The sequence below is a fragment of the Cervus elaphus genome, chromosome 18 (assembly GCF_910594005.1).
Source record: "Cervus elaphus chromosome 18, mCerEla1.1, whole genome shotgun sequence".
In the NCBI taxonomy this organism is placed as follows: domain Eukaryota; kingdom Metazoa; phylum Chordata; class Mammalia; order Artiodactyla; family Cervidae; genus Cervus; species Cervus elaphus.
Genome location: NC_057832.1, coordinates 72,380,748 through 72,400,619, shown reverse-complemented (window position 1 = coordinate 72,400,619; position 19,872 = coordinate 72,380,748). Strand labels below are relative to the sequence as shown.

Genomic DNA, 19,872 nt, shown 5'->3' with positions numbered 1-19,872 from the left:
AGAATTTGGATCCACATTATTCTGGAATTTGGCCTAAAATCTCTACTGAATGCTTGCTTGGCCTTAAGCAACTGATTTAACCTCTCTAAGTTTTAGTTTCCTCATCTACAAAATGGAAATGAGTATATCTACCTCATACAGTTGTTAGGATTTTTAAATGATTTAATGTGTATAAAATCCCACCTATAATGTCTGGTGCATTATTATACCCACATATTATGCATTCCATATGTGTTACTGACATAATAATGACTTTTTTTTTTTTTAGTTAAGGAAGAGGCATTTTAAACCCACATTCCTAAAAGGAAATAAGGAGAGAAGAAACAGGTCTTGCCTTTCTCACAGCCCTTACATACTCCTCCCTTGGGAAGGAGATGCTTATCTAAAAGGAAGAGTTGAGTAGGCATGGTTCAGCCCAGCCACACCCTGTCCAGCCCTCAACCCCCTTTGAGATGTGTTTTCCACAAGACACACCTCTTTTCTGTTACCGCAGAAACAGCCTGCTCCGGTGGAGTGATGGGGCGAGACCTGAGCCCATCTGCTCTGCTGGTGTCTGGCGGGCTAAGCCTAGTTTAAGCCATATGTGAGAAGCCCACGGGCTCAGCAGACCAACTCTATGTTCTTCACTTCACAGCTCCACTGGCAGTGGAGCTAATATTCTGACCACTTTTTGATTCTTGTCTCTCTCTCTCAGTTGGTTCATTCCTTGGGAGGGGAAGAAAGGAGTGTTTTACATTGTTCTCTAGGGCTTCCCAGGTGGCCCAGATGGTAAAGAATCTGCCGACAATGCAGGAGACCTAGGTTCAATCCCTGGGTAGGGAAGATGCCCTGGAGAAGGAAATGGCAACCTACTCCAGTGTTCTTGCCTGAAGAATCCCATGGACAGAGGAGACTGGCAAGCTGTAGTCCATGAGGTGACAAAGAGTTGACCACAACTGAGCATGCATGCACTAAAACTTCAACAGTTCTATTATAAATTCTTATTAAATTGACGATATTTGCCAGACTATGATGCTTAAATACAGAGTCAACTAGTTATGAGAAGGCTCCAGACCTGGCTGCTAATAGGCTGGGCAAGTCAGATGATGGCCTCCCTTGCTTCCTGGGGTGCTCTTGGGGCTTACCTGAAGGAATTTATGCAAGGCTCTTGAGGCATGATATGAGCTATTAGCATTATTTTACGTATTAAAACCTTGTTTTCTGATTCCACATGTTAATATGTCAGTTGCAAAAATACTTGGGGAGTGTTAACGCTAAGCACTTTCCACATACCTCTGATTTACCTGAGTGGCGTAGTGTCATAGCTAGATCATTCAGAGGAGATCACCTGGATCTACCAGGCAGATAAGACAGTGAATATGTAAAGAGCGAATTTATTTATTTACTAAAAAATTTTTTTTAAGTATAGTCTTTTATGTTTATTTTTGGGCCAAGCTGTGCGGCTTGCAGGCTTCCTAGGGGGTTCAGTGGTAAAGAATCCACCTGCCAATGCAGGAGACGCAGGAGACACAGGTTCAATCCCTGGGTTGGGAAAATCTCCTGGAGGAGGAAATGGCAACCCAGTCCAGTATTCTTGCCTGAAAAATTCCCATGGACAGAGCAGCACTGTGGGCTACAGTGTATAAGGTCACAAAGAGTGTGACAGGACTAAATACAAGTACAACTATCTCACAGTGTGGCTTGCAGGATCTTAGTTCCCCAACCAGGGACCAAACCTGGACCCCCTGCAATAGAAGCACTGAGTCCTAACACTCCTAAACTGCCACAGAATTCCCAAGAGAGAACTGAAAACAGCATCTGGTATATAATCAATAAATGCTAGTTGTTCTGTTGTTGTTTTTGCTATCCTTATTATTGTTGGAAGCTCACAAGTGGTCCAGGCTGTGAGCAACTATTATTATGCACAATTTTACAGAGACAGTGGAGGGTTAAGTAACCTGGCCAAGACCATAAAAAGTGAGAGGCATAGCTGTGACTTGAATCCAGGTCTGTTAGACTGCCAAACAACCTCACCACAAGCTGGCACTTGAAAGCTCCAGTGACTCCGAACTTCCTGCTCTTCGCTTAAACAAGGTAACCAATTCCATGCCCCTGTGCCTTAGGTCATCTTATTCTCTATGGCTGAGAAGTCCCTGTGTTCCCCCAAATTTCTGCATTTAAAAATCCAGGTTAGACACCACCTCTTCTCAGAGTTTTCTTTGACATTTACTACATCTTGCAGTCCCCAGACCAAACAAACCTTACACAGACTTGAGTCCCAGCCTTCCTGGGGGAAGGTACATACAGAAAGCTGCCTTTCCATTCATCCATTCTGATGCTAAGCACTCAGAAATTGTACTGGGATTGCTAAATACTACTTTCTCCTTTAAAAAGCAGGCATTTGCCAGTCTCCAGTACAGCTAGGCAGGGCCCAAAGGTACCAATCTCCCCAGAGACAATGGCCCAAGCAAACGTCTGGCTGCCTTTGATGGGATCCTGATGGGATCCACAGCTCAGGGAGATGCGATCAGCAGCAGCTGGGAGGGCTAGGCAGTCCTGCTCTGTGAGCTGTCCTTGCAGGGGCAGTTCTTTGCCAGGGTCCATTCATCATATCATTAACACCCTGAAAAGAGCCTTTCACCAGCACGACTCTACTCACCATTCTGCTGCTTTTCTCCCGATGACTTCTCAGTTTTGGAATTTTTCCCGTGAGGGTTGTTGCTTTTATTTGTTCGTGTTCCGTTGACTTGATTCTTAGCTTCCCCAGATGTCTTCTTCTCAGCTTTGCCAGACGCACTTTCTTCAGCTTGGCTTTTGGCTTCCATTTCCTTTTGCTTCTCCTCTGCAGCCAGGCGAGCCTTTTCTTCCGCCTCCTTCTTGGCTTTCTCCTCTGCATCCGGGGCAAGTCAGGAAAGGTGGAGAAACGGTAAGAAGTCATGCCATTAGGAGAATTGTCTCTTTGAACAAAAGCAAGAGTTTGCATCGCGAGTTAATGCACTAAAATGACCTAAGGTGTTTACCAAGTGTTTGGAATATAACTTTGATGAATTCAAGTCAGATTGGTACGTATATTCAGGAAACCTATAAAATCAGTTCAGTGGTAATGTCACTTCCCAAAATAGTACGTTAGAAGAAGGGGCAGGGAGAAAGTAATAATAAGGATAATAACAATTAATAAACCAATATTGTAACTGGCATTATTAATATTACTATTATCATCAGTAAGTTCTCCTGAGTATCCTCAGTGTCAGGTATTATACTAAGTGCTTTTTAAGGATTAGTTCCTCTCATTCTCAACCTTATATGGCATATACTATTATCATAACCCTATTTTTCAAAAGTGGAATCAAGGCTCAGAGACATTACAAAACTCTCCTACAGCCTCACTGAATGTAAAAATTGAAGCTTCATGTACATTTGCTTAGGATCTGGCGCTTAAACAAAAAAACTGATTACAAAACAAAAAGACTTGGAAAAAACCACCACTGGAATCATATAGTTTCAGGCTACTGACTATGAATTTAAAAGTGGGAAGAGGGTAATGAAGCTTCACAAAAAAACATGGTCTCCAAACAAGATGAGAGGTGGCCTTGAGTATGGCCAGGGATCCTGATCCGTGTCTTCCTCTTTAACGAGAGGATATCAGTCTTATTTACAATTTGGTTGACTGAAAGGGTCTGGCTCTATGTTTAACCAAACACATAGGGTAACTGCCTATCATCAAGGATTCTTAAAAAACTTGATACATTCATTCAGTTAATATTTATTGAGCAACTACAGTGTCAAACACCATTTTGGGCACTGGGAATACAGTAGTGAGCAAGAAGACTTAAGGAGTAGAAAAGACAATAATTAAACTAATGAATCACTAACATAAATTTCAGGTGCTTTACAAAAAAAGGAAAGCAGAGTAATATGGTAGAAATGATTAGCATAGTGAAGGACGTAGAGTTACATAAGGAGGTGAAGAAGGAGATTTAACTAAATTTTGAATGATGAACTGTTGACCATGCAAAAATAAAGGGAAAAAGCATTCCAGGCAGAGGAAATAAAAAATATAAGGTCATAAGATTGGACCAAAGTTGGTATGTTCCAGGGACAGTGAGTTGGCCAGTATGGTTAAATCAACTTTAGTAAGAGGTTAGTGACAGGTGATGTGGTCGAGTGACCAAGGACATGTAAGGCTGGAGGCAATGAAATGAAGCTTGGTTGTAGGAAGTAACCTAGAGAGACCAATGGAAGATACCTAACAAAGACTAATACTCCTTTAGGGTCTAGAGACTTCACTGTCTAGCATTCAAATCACTCAAAAGGTCTTTCACCTCCACTCTGAAAGACAAATTGCTTTTTTTTTTCCTCTAAATGTGTTACAAATATCCCACACCTCATAACCAGGGGTCCTCTTTATTTCTCTAGGTTAGTGTCAATCCTGAAAATATCTGGCTTTCATAGATGACAAGAGCGTTTTTAATCTAATGAGCACCAGCGTCATTATCCACGTGATTGTGTTTCCCTTTGCTTCAGCTGCTAAAGAGCACAAATCTCAGATTTGGTTTCAGGTTCACATGTTCACAGGGCTTTATGGCATTATACTTCATGCATGTCTATGATCTCTGGCTTCATTTCACTCTTCTTGCCCTTAAATTTGCCTGGCTCAGATGTCCTCCTCAATACATTATGAAGTTTCCATTCATCCTTTCACTGATTCATCCATCTACCCGTTCACTCAACCAAACCAATACACTGGCCTCGTCTCAGACAAATTAAATCGGACTCTGAAGGGAGAGTGGCATGAACAGGATATTTTTAATGCTCTCCAGATGATCTAACACACAACTGGGATTGACAAGCATTGGTTTAAATTTTAAATGTTTGCAATTCACTGTTTAATGACATTCTACTTCCCAACAGGATGTATTTATAATTTACAATGTAAAGATAAGGAGGGCTTCCCTGGTGGCTCAGTGGTAAAGTATGCACCTGCCAATGCAGGAGACATGAATTCAATCCCTGGTCTGGGAAAATTCCAAATGCCATGGAGCAGCTAAGCCCATGTACCACAACTATTGAGGCTGTGCTCCCGAGTCTGGGAGCCTCAACTACTGAGCCCATGTGCCACAACCAGTGAAGCCCACGTGCCCTAGAGCCTGTGCTCTGTAGCAGGAAAAGCGACCGCAGTAAGGAGCCCATGCACCACAACTAGAGAGTAGCCTATGCAACAACAAAGACCCAGCACAGCCAAAAATAAATAAATAAATAAAACTGTCTTTAAAAAGGTAAGGAAAAATTTCTTTACAAAATCACATAATTATGTGTATATATGGTAGGTCTTCTGATTTCTACAGAAAGGTGCAACTAAAGAGTAAAAGAATACCCTTGCAGAAGAAGACATGGAGATGGCATCCTCAGTAGGCTCAGGCCCAAAATGGCTCCTCTCATGTTCATCCAGACTTCCTCTCATGCCTCTGTAGTATCCCAAGAACACAGGTCAAATGTCACCTCCATCACTGAACCCCCAGTGCTTGGTATAATGGCTGTCACCTAGCAGATGCTCATGAAGTACTTGATTTCTACATGAAATGTACACAATGGGTATGATTCACCCTGTCTGCCTATGAACCTGACTTGATTCCATCACCAGCAATCCAGGTCAGTATAAAATACAGACACTATACACACTCTGAAATCCTGTCCTGAAAGAATTAGCCATTTGACTGTACCTGACTGTAAGAAAAAGAGGACTGTACTTACTATACAGAGAGGGAAAGTGGGGCAACGGGGAAGATAATTTGTTTATACTCAGGTATCAGGTAAAATAATGTATAATCCCCTCACAGAATCCCCTCTGAATTTGTGGCAAACTTTGAACACTCAGAATATCCCCAAGTTAAAAGTAATTTTGATAAAAGCTGAAGGCATTAAATTCTGGTCTGCTACAAGAGCACAACATATTATCTGAGCAATAAAAATTCATTTGACAACTGAGTCAGACCAATTTTCTATGGAAAATCTAGCAAAAAAAAAAAACCCACAAAACTGGGGGTGGTACATTTCAGAAACAAGTCTGTTTGGGCTTAACTACAGCTGACAACTGGAGAAGGCAATGGCACCCCACTCCAGACTCTTGCCTGGAAAATCCCATGGGCAGAGGAGCCTGGTGGGCTGCAGTCCATGGGGTCGCTGAGAGTTGGACACAACTGAGCGACTTCACTTTCACTTTTCACTTTCACACGTTGGAGAAGGAAATGGCAACCCACTCCAGTGTTCTTGCCTAGAGAATCCCAGGGACGGGGGAGCCTGGTGGGCTGCCTTCTGTGGGGTCACACAGAGTCGGACACGACTGAAGTGACTTAGCAGCAGCAGCAGCACAGCTGACAACAGGCAATTAATGTTTAACTTCATGAATGGTAGCTTTTATGACATCATATGATACAGTTCCTCTCCCTGCAGTAACTGTGTTCCGGTGGATCCTCAGCCTTACTCTACTACCATCTCCACCTCACACCTCTGAAATATCTGACACTGATGTGATCAGCCATCAGCATTCAGTGCTACTACTCCAAATAAGTAGACAAAAACAAGTAAACACATATATAAGAAACGAAAAAATAAACTTACAGGAGATACATCTGTTCCACTGTAATCTGATCCCCTTATATTTTCGGGGTGAAGTATTAATATACATTAAATCTTTTCTACTATGAGACAAAGCAGGTGATAGAACAATTAATTTGTATATGATAACAGGTTCCAGAGATGACATATATGCAAAGAACTTTTGGATATATGTCAAATGAACTTTTGGGGTTTTAGATTTAACATCCTAGGCTTCTAGACTAGTAGAAAGCAAATGCTGTAGTTCAATCTCATTTCCTTCTGCTTTTCAGTTCACACTATGTATGGTGATGGGATCATTATGAAAATGGCCCAAAACAAGGAGCTTAAGAGTTAAGGCAGCACAGAACCTTCATGACCCATAAATTATTAATTTGCTCCTCCTGAGAGCTAATTCTATCCCACATTGAATGTCTGTGCAGTCTTGGAGAAATACATTGATTTCTTCATTTTACTTGCTTTTCTAAATTATGATACTATAGGCTTTTGCTTAAAAGTGGTATTGGGCTTATTATCTCTTAATATAATTCTCTGAAATGCCTACCTAAAATACCTGCAGAGAAAGAAAGAAAGAAAAGGAGAGAAACTAACTTAAAAAGGACAACCAACATACTAGATTAGTTTTGAATAGTCAACTTTTGATAATATGTAAGTACAACATAAAGGTACTCCTAGCCACTTCAGGACTCAGAAGATGTTTCCATGGTACCTTTCTAAATTTTTAACCAAACTGCTTCAGCTGACAGAAAAATTCAGTCAACATTAAAAATTCAGAATGAGGAAAATATGGTAATGATGTGCAAAAATACTAGTAAATCATAGTGTTAAATAAAAATAACTGTTAAGTTGTATATAAAACTTGATGCAATTATTTAAAATAATATTAAAGGATAAGTTAATTATAACTCCTTATAACATGCTCAGTTGTGTCCAACTCTTTGTGACCCCATGGGCTGTAGCCTGCCAGGCTCCTCTGTCCATAGGATTCTCCAGGCAAGAATACTTGAGTGGGTTGCCATTCCCTTCTCCAGGGGATCTTTCCAACCCAGGACTGAACTCGGGTCTCCTGTACTACAGGCAGATCCTTTACCATCTGAACCACCAAGGAATTATAAAATAGCAATTTACTTACAATTTATTTATAATCACTCAGGTTGAAAATCTTATATTATTTCAATAAAAACTGAGTGACAATGGAGGAAATTTTTAAAAATTCAATAAACTTCTCAGCATTTGCAAAGGAGTATCATTATATACTATTTCATATTTACATTGACAGAGACATAATTCAAAAAAATACAAAGCTAATCTCTGGCAAAATACAAATAAGATGTATTTTGAAAGACCATAAGCAAAGTTAAAAGACATAGGACAAACTGACTAACTGGATGGAGGTAGGATAGAAATTGCAAGACAGTTTGTCAACTGAAAAATTGCTATCCTTAATATATAAAGAGCTATTGTGAATCAATAATAAAAACATAAACATCCTCAAGAGTAAAATAATGTGAAAAAATATAAATAAATGGCACTCTCACTACACTTCTACTGAAGGAGAACACCTAGTTGAAAAAAAAAAAAACTTTCCAGAAAGAAATTTGATAACATATATCAAGAGCTTTAGAATTTTTCACCTACTTTGACAGAGAAATTCAATATTTGGAAATTTATTCTAGATAAATGATCAGATGGAGGCTCAAGATTTCTGAATTTGGATGTTCATAACAATGTTATATACAATAATGAAGAATTGGAAACTAACATGCTCAGTAACAGAGGAATGGTTCAACTATGGTATTACATACAGTAGCCATGTAAATCACACTTTCTAAGAATATTCAGTATAAGAATAAAATCTTCAAAACAGAAACAGAGAAGGAAAATACAATATTATACTATGATCTCAATTTAAGGGAAAATGTTTACTTATATATATGTATAAAAGGGGGCTTCCCAGGTGGCTCAGTGGTAAAGAATCTGCCTGGCAACGTAGGAGATGCAGGTTCAATCCCTGGGGCAGGAAGATCCTCTGGAGGAGAAAATTGCAACTCACTCCACTATTCTTGCCTGGAAAATCCCATGGACAGAGGAGCCTGGCGGGCTACAGCCTGGCAGGGGTCACAGAGGATCGGCTAAGACTGAGCAACAGAGCATGAGCATGGTGTGTAGGAAATCAAACTTTAAAAAACTACATCAGAATTTCAACAACAGTTACATTTGCTGGAATGAGTGACTTTTATTTTCTTCTTTGTATATTTTGTTTATATTTCAGCATTGTAACCTAGACACCTATTATTCTTACACCAGAAAAACATGTTTAAAAAGTATTAAATTCTGAATGGAAACTGATCAATACTGATAAGACTTGTAAATTGTTATGCCTACTTATCTTTGCATGGGAATAATGAGTTTCAGTCCTAAGAGCTGAAAATATATATATATATATATATATATATATATTCAATCTTTCCTAACAACTATGTGTTCTGGCCTAGCTGGATAGGTTGATTAAAAAACTAAAGCCTTAGATTTAATTCCATTTCTGATCAATTTAATAACAACATATATTCAAGCGCCCCAATGCAGGGCAGCCTTTGCTGAAATCAGGATTTTCTGGTAAAAAAGAATCATGAACAAAACATTCTGGGATAGTGCAGCACAAACCAATCACCAACAGCAAAACAGATGCAAACTGAATTTCTTACACCAGCCAACCAGTCAACAGCATTATTGGGAGGCAGAAAATGTTGTAAAATATTAATTATACACTGGCATTTTGACCACCACCTTCTTAACTTTGCATTTAAACTTTCTTTTCCAATTTTTCAAAATAAGAGCTACCACTTATCAGGCACTAACCAGGTGCAGGCTCAGTTCTCATTCTTTACTTATATAATTTCTGTTCTTTGCACCACCACTGTGGTGTCTATTATTATCCCCCAAAGGGAATTTTCTCAAAGAATCTGCCTGGATTTGCCAAAGAGCACAGGGCAAGTAGGGATTCAATTCCCCCTTTCCCCAACGAACTTTTGCTTTGATACCCAAACTGTCCTCCTACAAAAACATATATAAACCCTGGGGGCTGTGCCTTTGTCAACCTCTTTTGCGTTGTTCCCCACTTCATGCTCAACCCCAGATATCTTTCAAATCCTAGTTAGACACAAGAAGCCTTCCAAAGCACCTCAACCAGGCTAGGGACAAGCTTATCTCTATTAGCATGCCTCACATATTTTAAAACTATTAGCGTTAATTTTGGGCTTCCCTGGTGGTTTAGATGTTAAAGAATCTGCCTGTACACAGGAGACCTGGGTTCAATCCCTGGGTCAGGAAGATCCCCTGAAGTAGGAATGGCTACACACTCCAGTATTCTTGCCTGGAGAAATCCCAAGGACAGAGGAGCCTGGCAGGGTCAATGGGGTCATGGGGTCACAAAGAGTCAGACACAACTGAGAAACAAACATTTTCACTTCTTTTTCAGTGTTATTTACCTGTTCTTTCTAAAGGACCAGTTTTCTTCTAGAAAAGAAACTGTCTAATGCTCCCCCAGGTGATTAGTTTCAGAAGGTAATTTTAGTAAGCCAGATAATTGCAAACAAATTATTTTGAAATACCACTTTCAATTGCATGTTGTCAGGAGTTGAATTTTCAAGTGTAATGAGTGTAATTGATTATAAGAGATTGCTTTCTCAAAATGATGCAGTAGCTGCCATTGCTGATTGCAAAGCCTGCCAACTGGGAGGATTTCAATGTTTAAAGTATCCTAATAGACTGTGAGAGGCCACACTTAAAATATCGAAGAAGAGTTGGCTTCTTCTCCATAGCTCAGGACATCCCCAAATGATAAGGGCCCAACTATGCCTTAAAAGAATTGTAAATATAAACACTTTGCCCCACCCGAACTGAGAAGCCACTTGAAGTGGACACAGTGTTGGCCTTTGAATAACTCCAGCAGTGTGATCTTGTCTCTTCTCTCTCAACACTGGAAGCAGCGCCCCCGATATTTGAGGAACAAGACCTACTCCTACCCTTCTCCCTTGGGTAGACACTGGGTATATAAAAGTGTGGAATGCTATGACAGGGGATAAAACTTTGCTTGCCTGTTATAAAAGTCTGGGGCTCAAGGTCAGTGGGTGCTGGTAAGGAGAACAAAGCTTCCACTGAACTCCCATTCCTACTTCGAAAGAAATTCTGTGCTAATGCCCCCCTGTCCCCACCCAGGAGACTTCGAGCTTTGAGGACAAGGATGCCTGATACTCACCTCGGTGAATAACACACGGTACAGAGCTTGGCATACAGTAGGCATGCAACAGATGTTGGCAAAAACTGACTGCTGTTGAAGGTGTACCTCCACAAAACCCACTGAGATTAGCCTCCTGACTCCAGAACTTTAGAATCATCCACTCTAGAATTGTCTCTGGAATCAGGCACCATAGCTTCATGAGACTTACCACAGCTATGTGTTCCTACTTAGACTACAGTATAAACATGTCGTATGTACAAATCATGGAGCACATGCTCGGTAAACACAAACATGCAAATGAATTCTGACTTTCAAAAAACAAAGAGATTTCAGTCTTTTTTGTTCATAGTACCAAGAGTGATGACTTTTCTGTCTTTGAATTTCTGTTTACCTGTGAGTTACCTTCATCTCAGAAGGTCAGCCTGAGTAATGACTGAAGGGAAATTGAGAACATGAAGATAAAAATGCATGTAAGGAGATTAAAGCTTTTTCTATCCCAATGTAATGGCCGAGGTAGATAAAAGAAGGAGTAAACACCTGATAAATATGCCACATATCATAAAACAAGAATGACAAGATGGCCTAGCAGAAACTAAGAAATAGGAGGAACATCTGTCTTCTGTACAATCTTCATTTTGAGAATTATCTGGACATATAGCACAAAGGTCATTCCATCAGGTGACTTGGAAGTCAGCCTCATTCTCTCATGCACTAAGTATTAGATATAATAAAGAGCAAAAGATGGTCTCTCCTAACATTCAGCAATTTGAATATATACCTTGAGTTCGTGCTTCATTTTCAGCACTTTTAAATCAGGGGTGGCAGTGTCTTGCTTTGTGAGTGGGTCTGAGTGGTATGAACAAGATTCCCCATCGGCACCCTACCTTTGGGCACCTTGGCCCTCCATCTCTCCCGGTTAATGTGTACCACCTCAGTCCAAGTGGCTTTAAAGCTCTTATAGTCAACAGGGATGACAGAGTTGTTGATTGGGGCACTTCCTTCTGAGCCAGAGCTCTTGACACCTGATCGCTTTACATCTGTTGAACTGATGTTGTTCAAACTGGAGGATGAAAAAAAAAATACCAAAGAGAGGGTTAGAGTTTGAAAATGTGTACTGATAAGCAAGCCTAAGAGAAGTGTAGTGAACATGTATCAAGTTACTGTTGTGAAATTCCTGGGACCTGAGGTTTGTCATTTCTATTTTCAATATGCAACAGCTAGGAAATTCTCCATTTTCAGCAGGAAAAAATAGTCAAGGTTTCAGTCTCACGAGTATTGATAGTCCCAAAGGTCCCCATATTTCAAATGTTCTTTTTCCATATGACTAGGTTCCCCACACATGAGTTCTGTCTTTGACTTCCTGAAATTAACCCACTTAAACTTGACTTCCATTTGGTTCCAGTTTGCCTACCTTCCTTCATACTAACCACATCTCCAAGTTACTTAGTCACTTGTCCTCTTTCTCTCTAGCTCCACCTCCTCCTGGACTCAAGAAACTCTGACCCCAGGATACCCAAGGCTAGAATAAGCAGACTTCCTCATGTACCTGAGGGAAGGCAGAGAGGCATGGAGATTGTGAGAGATCAGTCATGCATAAGACTTGTCTTTTAATGTAATACCACCGGAGGGGTTTCCTCGGTGGCTCAGTGGTAAAGAATTCGCCTGCCAATGCAGGAACCATGGGTTTGACCTCTGGTCCGGGAAGATCCCACATGCCTCGTGGCAACTAAGCCTGTGTGCCCCAACTTATTGCGCCTGTGCTCTACAGTCTGGGAATGGCAACTGCTGAGTCCTGAGGCGCAACTACCAAAGCCCAAGTGCCCTAGAGCCCGTGCTCTGCAACAAGAGAAGCCACTGCAATAAGAAGCCCGTGCATTGCAAGGAAGAGCAGCCCCTGCTCACTGCAACTAGAGAAGGTCCATTCAGCAACAAAGACCCAAACAGCCAAAAATAAACAAATAAATACAATTACAAAAATATATAATACCACTTGAAGCCTTAAACAGAGACAACTTTAGAAAATACAGATATATATATATATATATATATATATATATATATATATATATATATATATATAAAATATTGAAAGTGCCATCCTTCTGGGAAACTTCACTTTTCTGAAGGTGTACTTAGTTTAAATTAATTTTTATTGGCATACAGCTGCTTTACAATGTTGGGTTTCTACTGTACAGCAAAGTGAATCAGCTATATGTACGCATATATCCCCTCTTTTTTGGGTTCCCTTCCCATTTGGGTGACCACAGTGCCTAAAGTATCACACATTTCCAGGGAACTCCAGTCGTGACTGGCACAAATACAAATCCACTGAATGATAATCAAGACTAACTAGATAAGTAGAGCAGACCTCAGCCCAGTGCTGGCAGAGTTGTGGGGCTGTGGGACTCAGGCAGGGGGCTTCTGTCCTCCTTGTCAGCAGCCTTGACTAGGTCGCTTCACCTTAAGCATTCCTGGGTTCCCTCTGTCCTAATCTCCTTGTCCTTCTTCCTCTCATTGCTCTTCTATTCTTTTTCTTCTTCATTCTATTTCTCTCCTTTATGACTGGGCCCAAGGTTTTGATGGATGAGGAGGAGGGGACAGCAGTACTAGTGGTAATACCAACCATTTAATACTAGTGAACACTGAGCGTTAGCATTATTGTAGCTGCCACTTCCTCTGTGCTGGACCCTGTTACAAAGGCTTTGAAAGTGAAAGTGAAGGCTAAAGTGAAAGTCGCTCAGTCTTGTCGGAATCTTTTCAACCCCATGGCCTATACAGACCATGGGATTCTCCAGGCCAGAATGCTGGAGTGGGTAGCCCTTCCCTTCCCTTCTCTAGGGTATCATCCCAACCAAGGGATCGAACCATGGTCTCCTGCATTGCAGGCGGCTTCTTTATCAACTGAGCTATCATATATATATATAGGCTTTACGTAGATTAAATAATTCACTTAATCCTCCCTGCAACCTATGAGTTTTATAATCCACATTTTCACAAATGGGGAAACTGAGGCAACTTGCCTGAGATGGTACAGTTAATTAGGAATGGAGTCAGGATGTTTAACTGGCCATATGACTCCAGAGGCTGTTCACTTTGACTCCGTTTAATGGTGTTGATGGAGAAGGAAATGGCAACCCACTCCAGTATTCTTGCCTGGAGAATCCTATGGACAGAGGAGCCTGAAGGGCTACAGTCCATGGGGTCACAAAGAGTCGGACATGACTGAGCGACACAAACAACACACAGAATGAGGCGCAAAGTGCCAGACTTCTTTGGCACCAGTGCTTCGCGATGTCGCCACCAAGATTGTCTGTGGGACAGTGTCGGACTCAACTATGGTCAGATGGATGGAATGATGTTGCGGCAGAAGGTGATTTAAAAGTTCAGCTCTGTTGGTGGGAATGCAAACTAGTACAGCCGCTATGGAGAAGAGTGTGGAGATTTCTTAAAAAACTGGAAATAGAACTGCCATATGACCCAGCAATCCCACTTCTGGGCATACACACTGAGGAAACCAGATCTGAAAGAGACACGTGCACCCCAATGTTCATCGCAGCACTGTTTATAATAGCCAGGACATGGAAGCAACCTAGATGCCCATCAGCAGATGAATGGATAAGGAAGCTGTGGTACATATACACCATGGAATATTACTCAGCCATTAAAAAGAATTCATTTGAATCAGTTCTAATGAGATGGATGAAACTGGAGCCCATTATACAGAGTGAAGTAAGCCAGAAAGATAAAGAACATTACAGCATACTAACACATATATATGGAATTTAGAAAGGTGATAACGATAACCCTATATGCAAAACAGAAAAAGAGACACAGAAGTACAGAACAGACTTCTGGACTCTGTGGGAGAAGGCGAGGGTGGGATGTTTTGACAGAACAGCATCAAAACATGTATATTATCTAGGGTGAAACAGATCACCAGCCCAGGTTGGATGCATGAGACAAGTGCTTGGGCCTGGTGCACTGGGAAGACCCAGAGGGATCGGATAGAGAGGGAGGTGGGAGGGGGGATCGGGATGGGAAATACATGTAAATCCATGGCTGATTCATGTCAATGTATGACAAAAACCACTACAATATTGTAAAGTAATTAGCCTCCAGCTAATAAAAATAAATGGGGGGAAAAAAATTTCAGCTCTTTTTCCCCACTACTTAATTTTCTTCCTGAACCTAGAAATGAAAGTTTCACTTAATATGATAACTCTGATCCATGGTTCTTTCCTTTTGGAGTATGGGGAGCCAGGACTCTTGGGTACAGCAGGTAAAGTGCAGTGACTGATGATGTTGTGGGCAAAGCCACCAAAAGAGAGAATGGATGGGGTCAGGCTGGGGTCAGAAAGGGGAACCTGTGTCATGACCTGGACCTTGATCACCCACTTACAGGCCAGCCTAGAGAATACAGTGTACAACTTTGACTCCTCTGAGACAAAGGAAGAAGCAGACACGTGTCATGAGGAGGAGGTAGGGTGAACACAATTAAGAAGTACCACCCCCATCCCTTCCAGAAGAAGTCTGTCCCCATGCACAGACCACCCTGACCCCCAGCTTTCAAGCTTCAATACTGACCTTGAACGTCTCTGCCCTGTGCCCCCACTTTGAGAGGGTTCATCAATGAATGGACTCACGATCTTTTCTGTCATGTCTGTGAGCACAGTGAAGGTGGGTTCCACAATGAAATCAATGAAACCTGGAGAGAAACAGCAAAGTTTCAGAGGAACTACATAGTAACTGGGGCCTTTCCAATGTTCCCATGCAAACTGATGAGTTGTAGCTTTCTTTTAAAAAATCATCTACATAGGAGCGCCAAATCAGATTAGGAGAGCTTAGGTTGGTCGTAATCATTTAATACATTGCTTGCTTTGACTATCATGAGTCAGATCCATTTCTCCTACATAGCTTTCCTTTAACGTTTTAGTAGATAATTCAATAAAATGCTTAAAAATGCAAAGTCAATATCTACTATGTAAAAAACACTGTGATGAAATTTGTAACACAACCTGCCTGCCCTTGAAAGTTTACAGGAGAATTCAGTGAACATAAAAATGGAAAGGGCCAAAGGAGAAGCCCAAAGAAAGGCCCCTAGGAAGGTAAGGGAGGGAGGGTATTTTCCTTCCCACTGTGAGAGTTGCAAACAGCATTATGGAGGTTGTGATATTTGAGCTGAGCCCTAAGGCTATTCATTCTGGGTGGAGGGGGTGAAATAAGCAAGGTGACAGGACAGGGAAAAGTGCAGGATGTGTCTGGGGAATGACTCGAACTTAGGAATTCTTTTAGAATCAGAAAGGGAAAGCCTGGGAAGGGTCACGATCTGTTCAGGGAGGGAGGTTCCAAAGTACCAAGCTAGAGCTTAGGACTTAGACAGGCACTAGAAGCCCCTTAAGATGTTTGGGCAGCATTGTACTAAGATGTTTTCTGCTGTTATTTGGTAAAGTTAATCTGGCAAGATGGATGGGGTGGGAGAAAGCAATGGAGGCTGACACTGGGAAAATCATTTTAGAAGCTTCACTTCACAAAGCTCAAAAACAAAGTAAGGGAGGTGAGATCCAGTGCCATTTTAAGGTGGATGTGTGATGGAGGCTTGGATACGTGCAAAGCAGTAGGTGGTCCTACCTATAGATGGAATCTGTCAGAGACTTCCACCAGGAAGGCAAAGAGAACAGAGATAACAGGGGAGAGTGTGACCAGGGAGAAAGATGGTGGACTTCATCTTAGATCTGCTGACTCAAAGTATCAGGGCCATATTTGGATGGAAGAGGGCCAACAGGGCTGGAAGCTAGGAGAGGGGTCAGATCTGGAAATGTCACCTTTGAGAGATCACCATGCTGGAGAGATAGTTGATGTTGGGCTGGAGTGATCATCTCAACAACTCAAAAATACCAAAGTGTCTGGTGACTTGTAAGGAGAAAATATATGATCTGGGACTATGGGTGGTAACTCATTATTACACAGTGACATGAAAGTTGGAAGGAAACTAAATGCCAATCAAAGGAGATACTGTGTGTGAAAATATACAAATGCTTACTTGGCTTTTACAATGACCAAGATAGAAGTGATGCTGGCATTCAAATCACAGAAGTGAAGGATATAAAAAATTCTATAATGAAATTGGCAAGACAAAAGTTGTCCTATACAAGTAGCAACAGTATTCTGATAATGAAATAATAATAATTCACATATATTACAGTTATTAGCAGTGCAAAAGTATTCTTTACCCAAAAAAAGATGCTATTTTTTTTTTTTTGAAAGAAAGGAAGGAAGGAAAGAAGGCAGGCAGAAAGGAAAGAGATATTTTAAAAGAGCCATTCCTGGCAGTAAGGTCATCCAGGAAATGGTGCTGTCTTGGAAAGTGGGCTAGAGGAAGCATCACTGAGGAAACTCTTGGTACTGCATGCAGAATGGTGAGACTGAAACAGAATGGGCTTCCCACCACTAATTCCTGTCATTGCCTTAGGACTGAAGCCCCTTTTTCTCTTGGCAGGGAATGATGGAGATAGCAGTGTCACTGTCCAATCTTCCCAGGAACCAGTCACACTCCAGGAAGGAGGATGGGGACAGCGGCTTCATCACCCCAACTAGCCAAAGCCACGAGTACAGAAGCAGAAGGGAGCCAGGTTCTAGCCGAAGAATCATGAGGAGCATCTGAGCTTACTTCCAGACACCCTTCTCCAGTTTTTCTCTCCATCAATGGATTGGCAAACACGTACCTACTTGAGACTGGGCAACCATGGTGGACTTCCGATCACACAAAGGAGAAAAAGGCAGACCCAGCTCTGCTTCTCTATCACCCTAGAAAAACAGGAGGTCAAAGTAAATAAGAACAGAAGGCTGAGCCACCCAGATTTTACTTCACAACTTCAGCTGCCACGAAGGCCACTGGTCTTTCTTTTCATTATTACAATGACATTATGTAGTAAGTCCTGCATCCTGTTCTTCTGCATAAAAGACACCAAGAGGCTGAAGCCCTCCAGTGTCCAATCATTCCATCCAACTGCAAAAGCGCATGCTGTTGTATAGAAAGCCTCATCAGGCAGCAATAGGTCTCCTGAGGAAAATAAGCAAAGCAACGCATGCTGTGGCCAAGAGCCAGCAGAGCAGTCAGAATTCTTGTGTGTTCTCCAGTCATCCTGTGCCTACCTGGAGCCTTTCTTGAGCCTGCAGATCCCTCCAGTTGTGGACAGTGTCTGAGACACCGATTCTAACTCGACTGATTCAGAATCATTCTCTGAATGCTACCTAAAGCCATGCACAACTGAATTAAGTGCTTCTGGGGCCTTCCCTGCAGGGCTCAGTGATGATGAAAAGTGGAACAAAAAAGTAGTAGAGTAAATAATTGCTTCTGTTTATCAAGTTAGACAATAATAAAACATGCTCTGGCCAATATGTTCTCAATCTCACCAAAAGGCAAGACTATAATAAGCAAGTGCTATGGAAAGTCTAATTAATGATGGAGATGATTTTAAAGAACGGCTCTGAACCAGAGCTCAATACTTCAGTCACACATCCAGAGGAAAGGGAAAGTGGGTCACGCCTCTGACAGCCACAAAGTTGTGCTTATTCAATTCACAAGAAAAGAATCTGCTGAGGTTAATGGTTACTGACTTTAGCTTGAACCTGGCCTTGCTCCCACCACTTGATCATAGCAAGTGTATTTTTCCCCCTCTACATTTCAGTTTTTTCACCTATAAAATGTGGGATAATAATCCCTATGTCATCAATAATAATGACAACTACATGGAAAAATGTATACAAGTATACAAAGAACAAGTATTCTTTCTCAATAGATATTTCCACTAAGTGAAGATCTGAGAAACATTTATTGAACTTATTACATCTAACTGTTACACTCTGACTATAATAAATATCATCAATGAACTAATGATAAATAAAGAGTAATAACAAGCTAGTTCAATAACCAGGTCTAATTCAAAAACTGAATGTTTTTTCTTTCTAAGGCATATTACCAAAGAGAAAGGAGCTAACTAACATACACATTTAAGATCTACTGAAAAGAAGAAAAAGGAATGGGCATCTGAGGAAGCTGAATAGTGGGGCTCACAGTGGGTGCTGGGACATCCAAGGGTCTCAGGAACAGTCCTGAAATGGCTTAGTTCTGTACCCTTTCCTGTATTAACAAACCATAGGACACAACGGTCCTTCTGTTTCCAAGTATGCCTTGCTGAGGGCTGCTCTATTGCTCAAGTAGCATGATAAAAAAGAACTTATTCCAAAGCTATTTCTATTTGGGCAATATGATGAGAAGGAAGAGTATTTATAACATAAATGCAGTTGTGCAGATGGTTCACTGGGCTAACTCAGCCAACACAAATAAAACTCACTCTTATCCCTTTTGAAGCATTTTAGTGGGGGTAGCTCAAAAGAATACTAACTGCTTGACTACTAAGACATAAGCATCCATTTGAGTTTTATTTCTGAAAAGTCTAAACATCATTAAGCAACTTATCCTACGGACTTGCCCATACCCATATCACTTACATCCTTTGAATTTAAATAACTACTAATTTCTATAAACCTATTTTAATATAGTGACCTCTGAATTCCCTCTGGAGGACACATACATTTATAAACTGGAAAAAATATGCAGAAATTAATATAGAAGAATGTACTTCTACAGGCGAATCTAGGTTGACTAATACAATATTGTATGACTCCACGACTACTGGCCCTTGTGGAATTATTCATTCACTTTCCTCTTTATTAAAGAGGTCAATGTTTTCCAAAAAAAGGGCAATAGTCTCAGTTGGCACAAAGGAATTTTTTTAGTGAACTCGTTTTTTTTTTCAGGACAGTGCACAAAAATAAATAACTTTCATTCTTGTGGGAGGGGTTAAGACAGCTGATTTAAGCAATCTACATAAGCTATCTACAAAAGGAACACAATGAATGCCTGGTTCATGAATAGAAAGGTGAATTTGGTTAGAAATACTCAAGTCCCTTTGGCCACTTGGACATCTGTGATAAGCAAGCTGAGGGAGCAATTGGGCAGTTAACTGTTTACAACC

General features: G+C 41.0%; 1 protein-coding gene across 10 annotated transcripts in view; it reads right to left on the bottom strand.

Annotated features, from left to right (window-relative positions):
- The window catches only part of PDE1C (phosphodiesterase 1C), a 517,220-nt gene that overhangs the window by 60,604 nt on the left and 436,744 nt on the right, over window positions 1-19,872 (bottom strand). For all 10 annotated transcript variants that reach the window (XM_043872059.1, XM_043872060.1, XM_043872068.1 and 7 more), the window contains 4 exons: window positions 17,557-17,638; window positions 15,419-15,539; window positions 11,719-11,894; window positions 2,639-2,869 (listed from right to left, as the gene is read on the bottom strand). In XM_043872059.1, coding sequence (XP_043727994.1) covers window positions 2,639-2,869; window positions 11,719-11,894; window positions 15,419-15,539; window positions 17,557-17,638 — 610 coding nt within the window. The remainder of the gene's footprint in view (window positions 1-2,638; window positions 2,870-11,718; window positions 11,895-15,418; window positions 15,540-17,556; window positions 17,639-19,872) is intronic.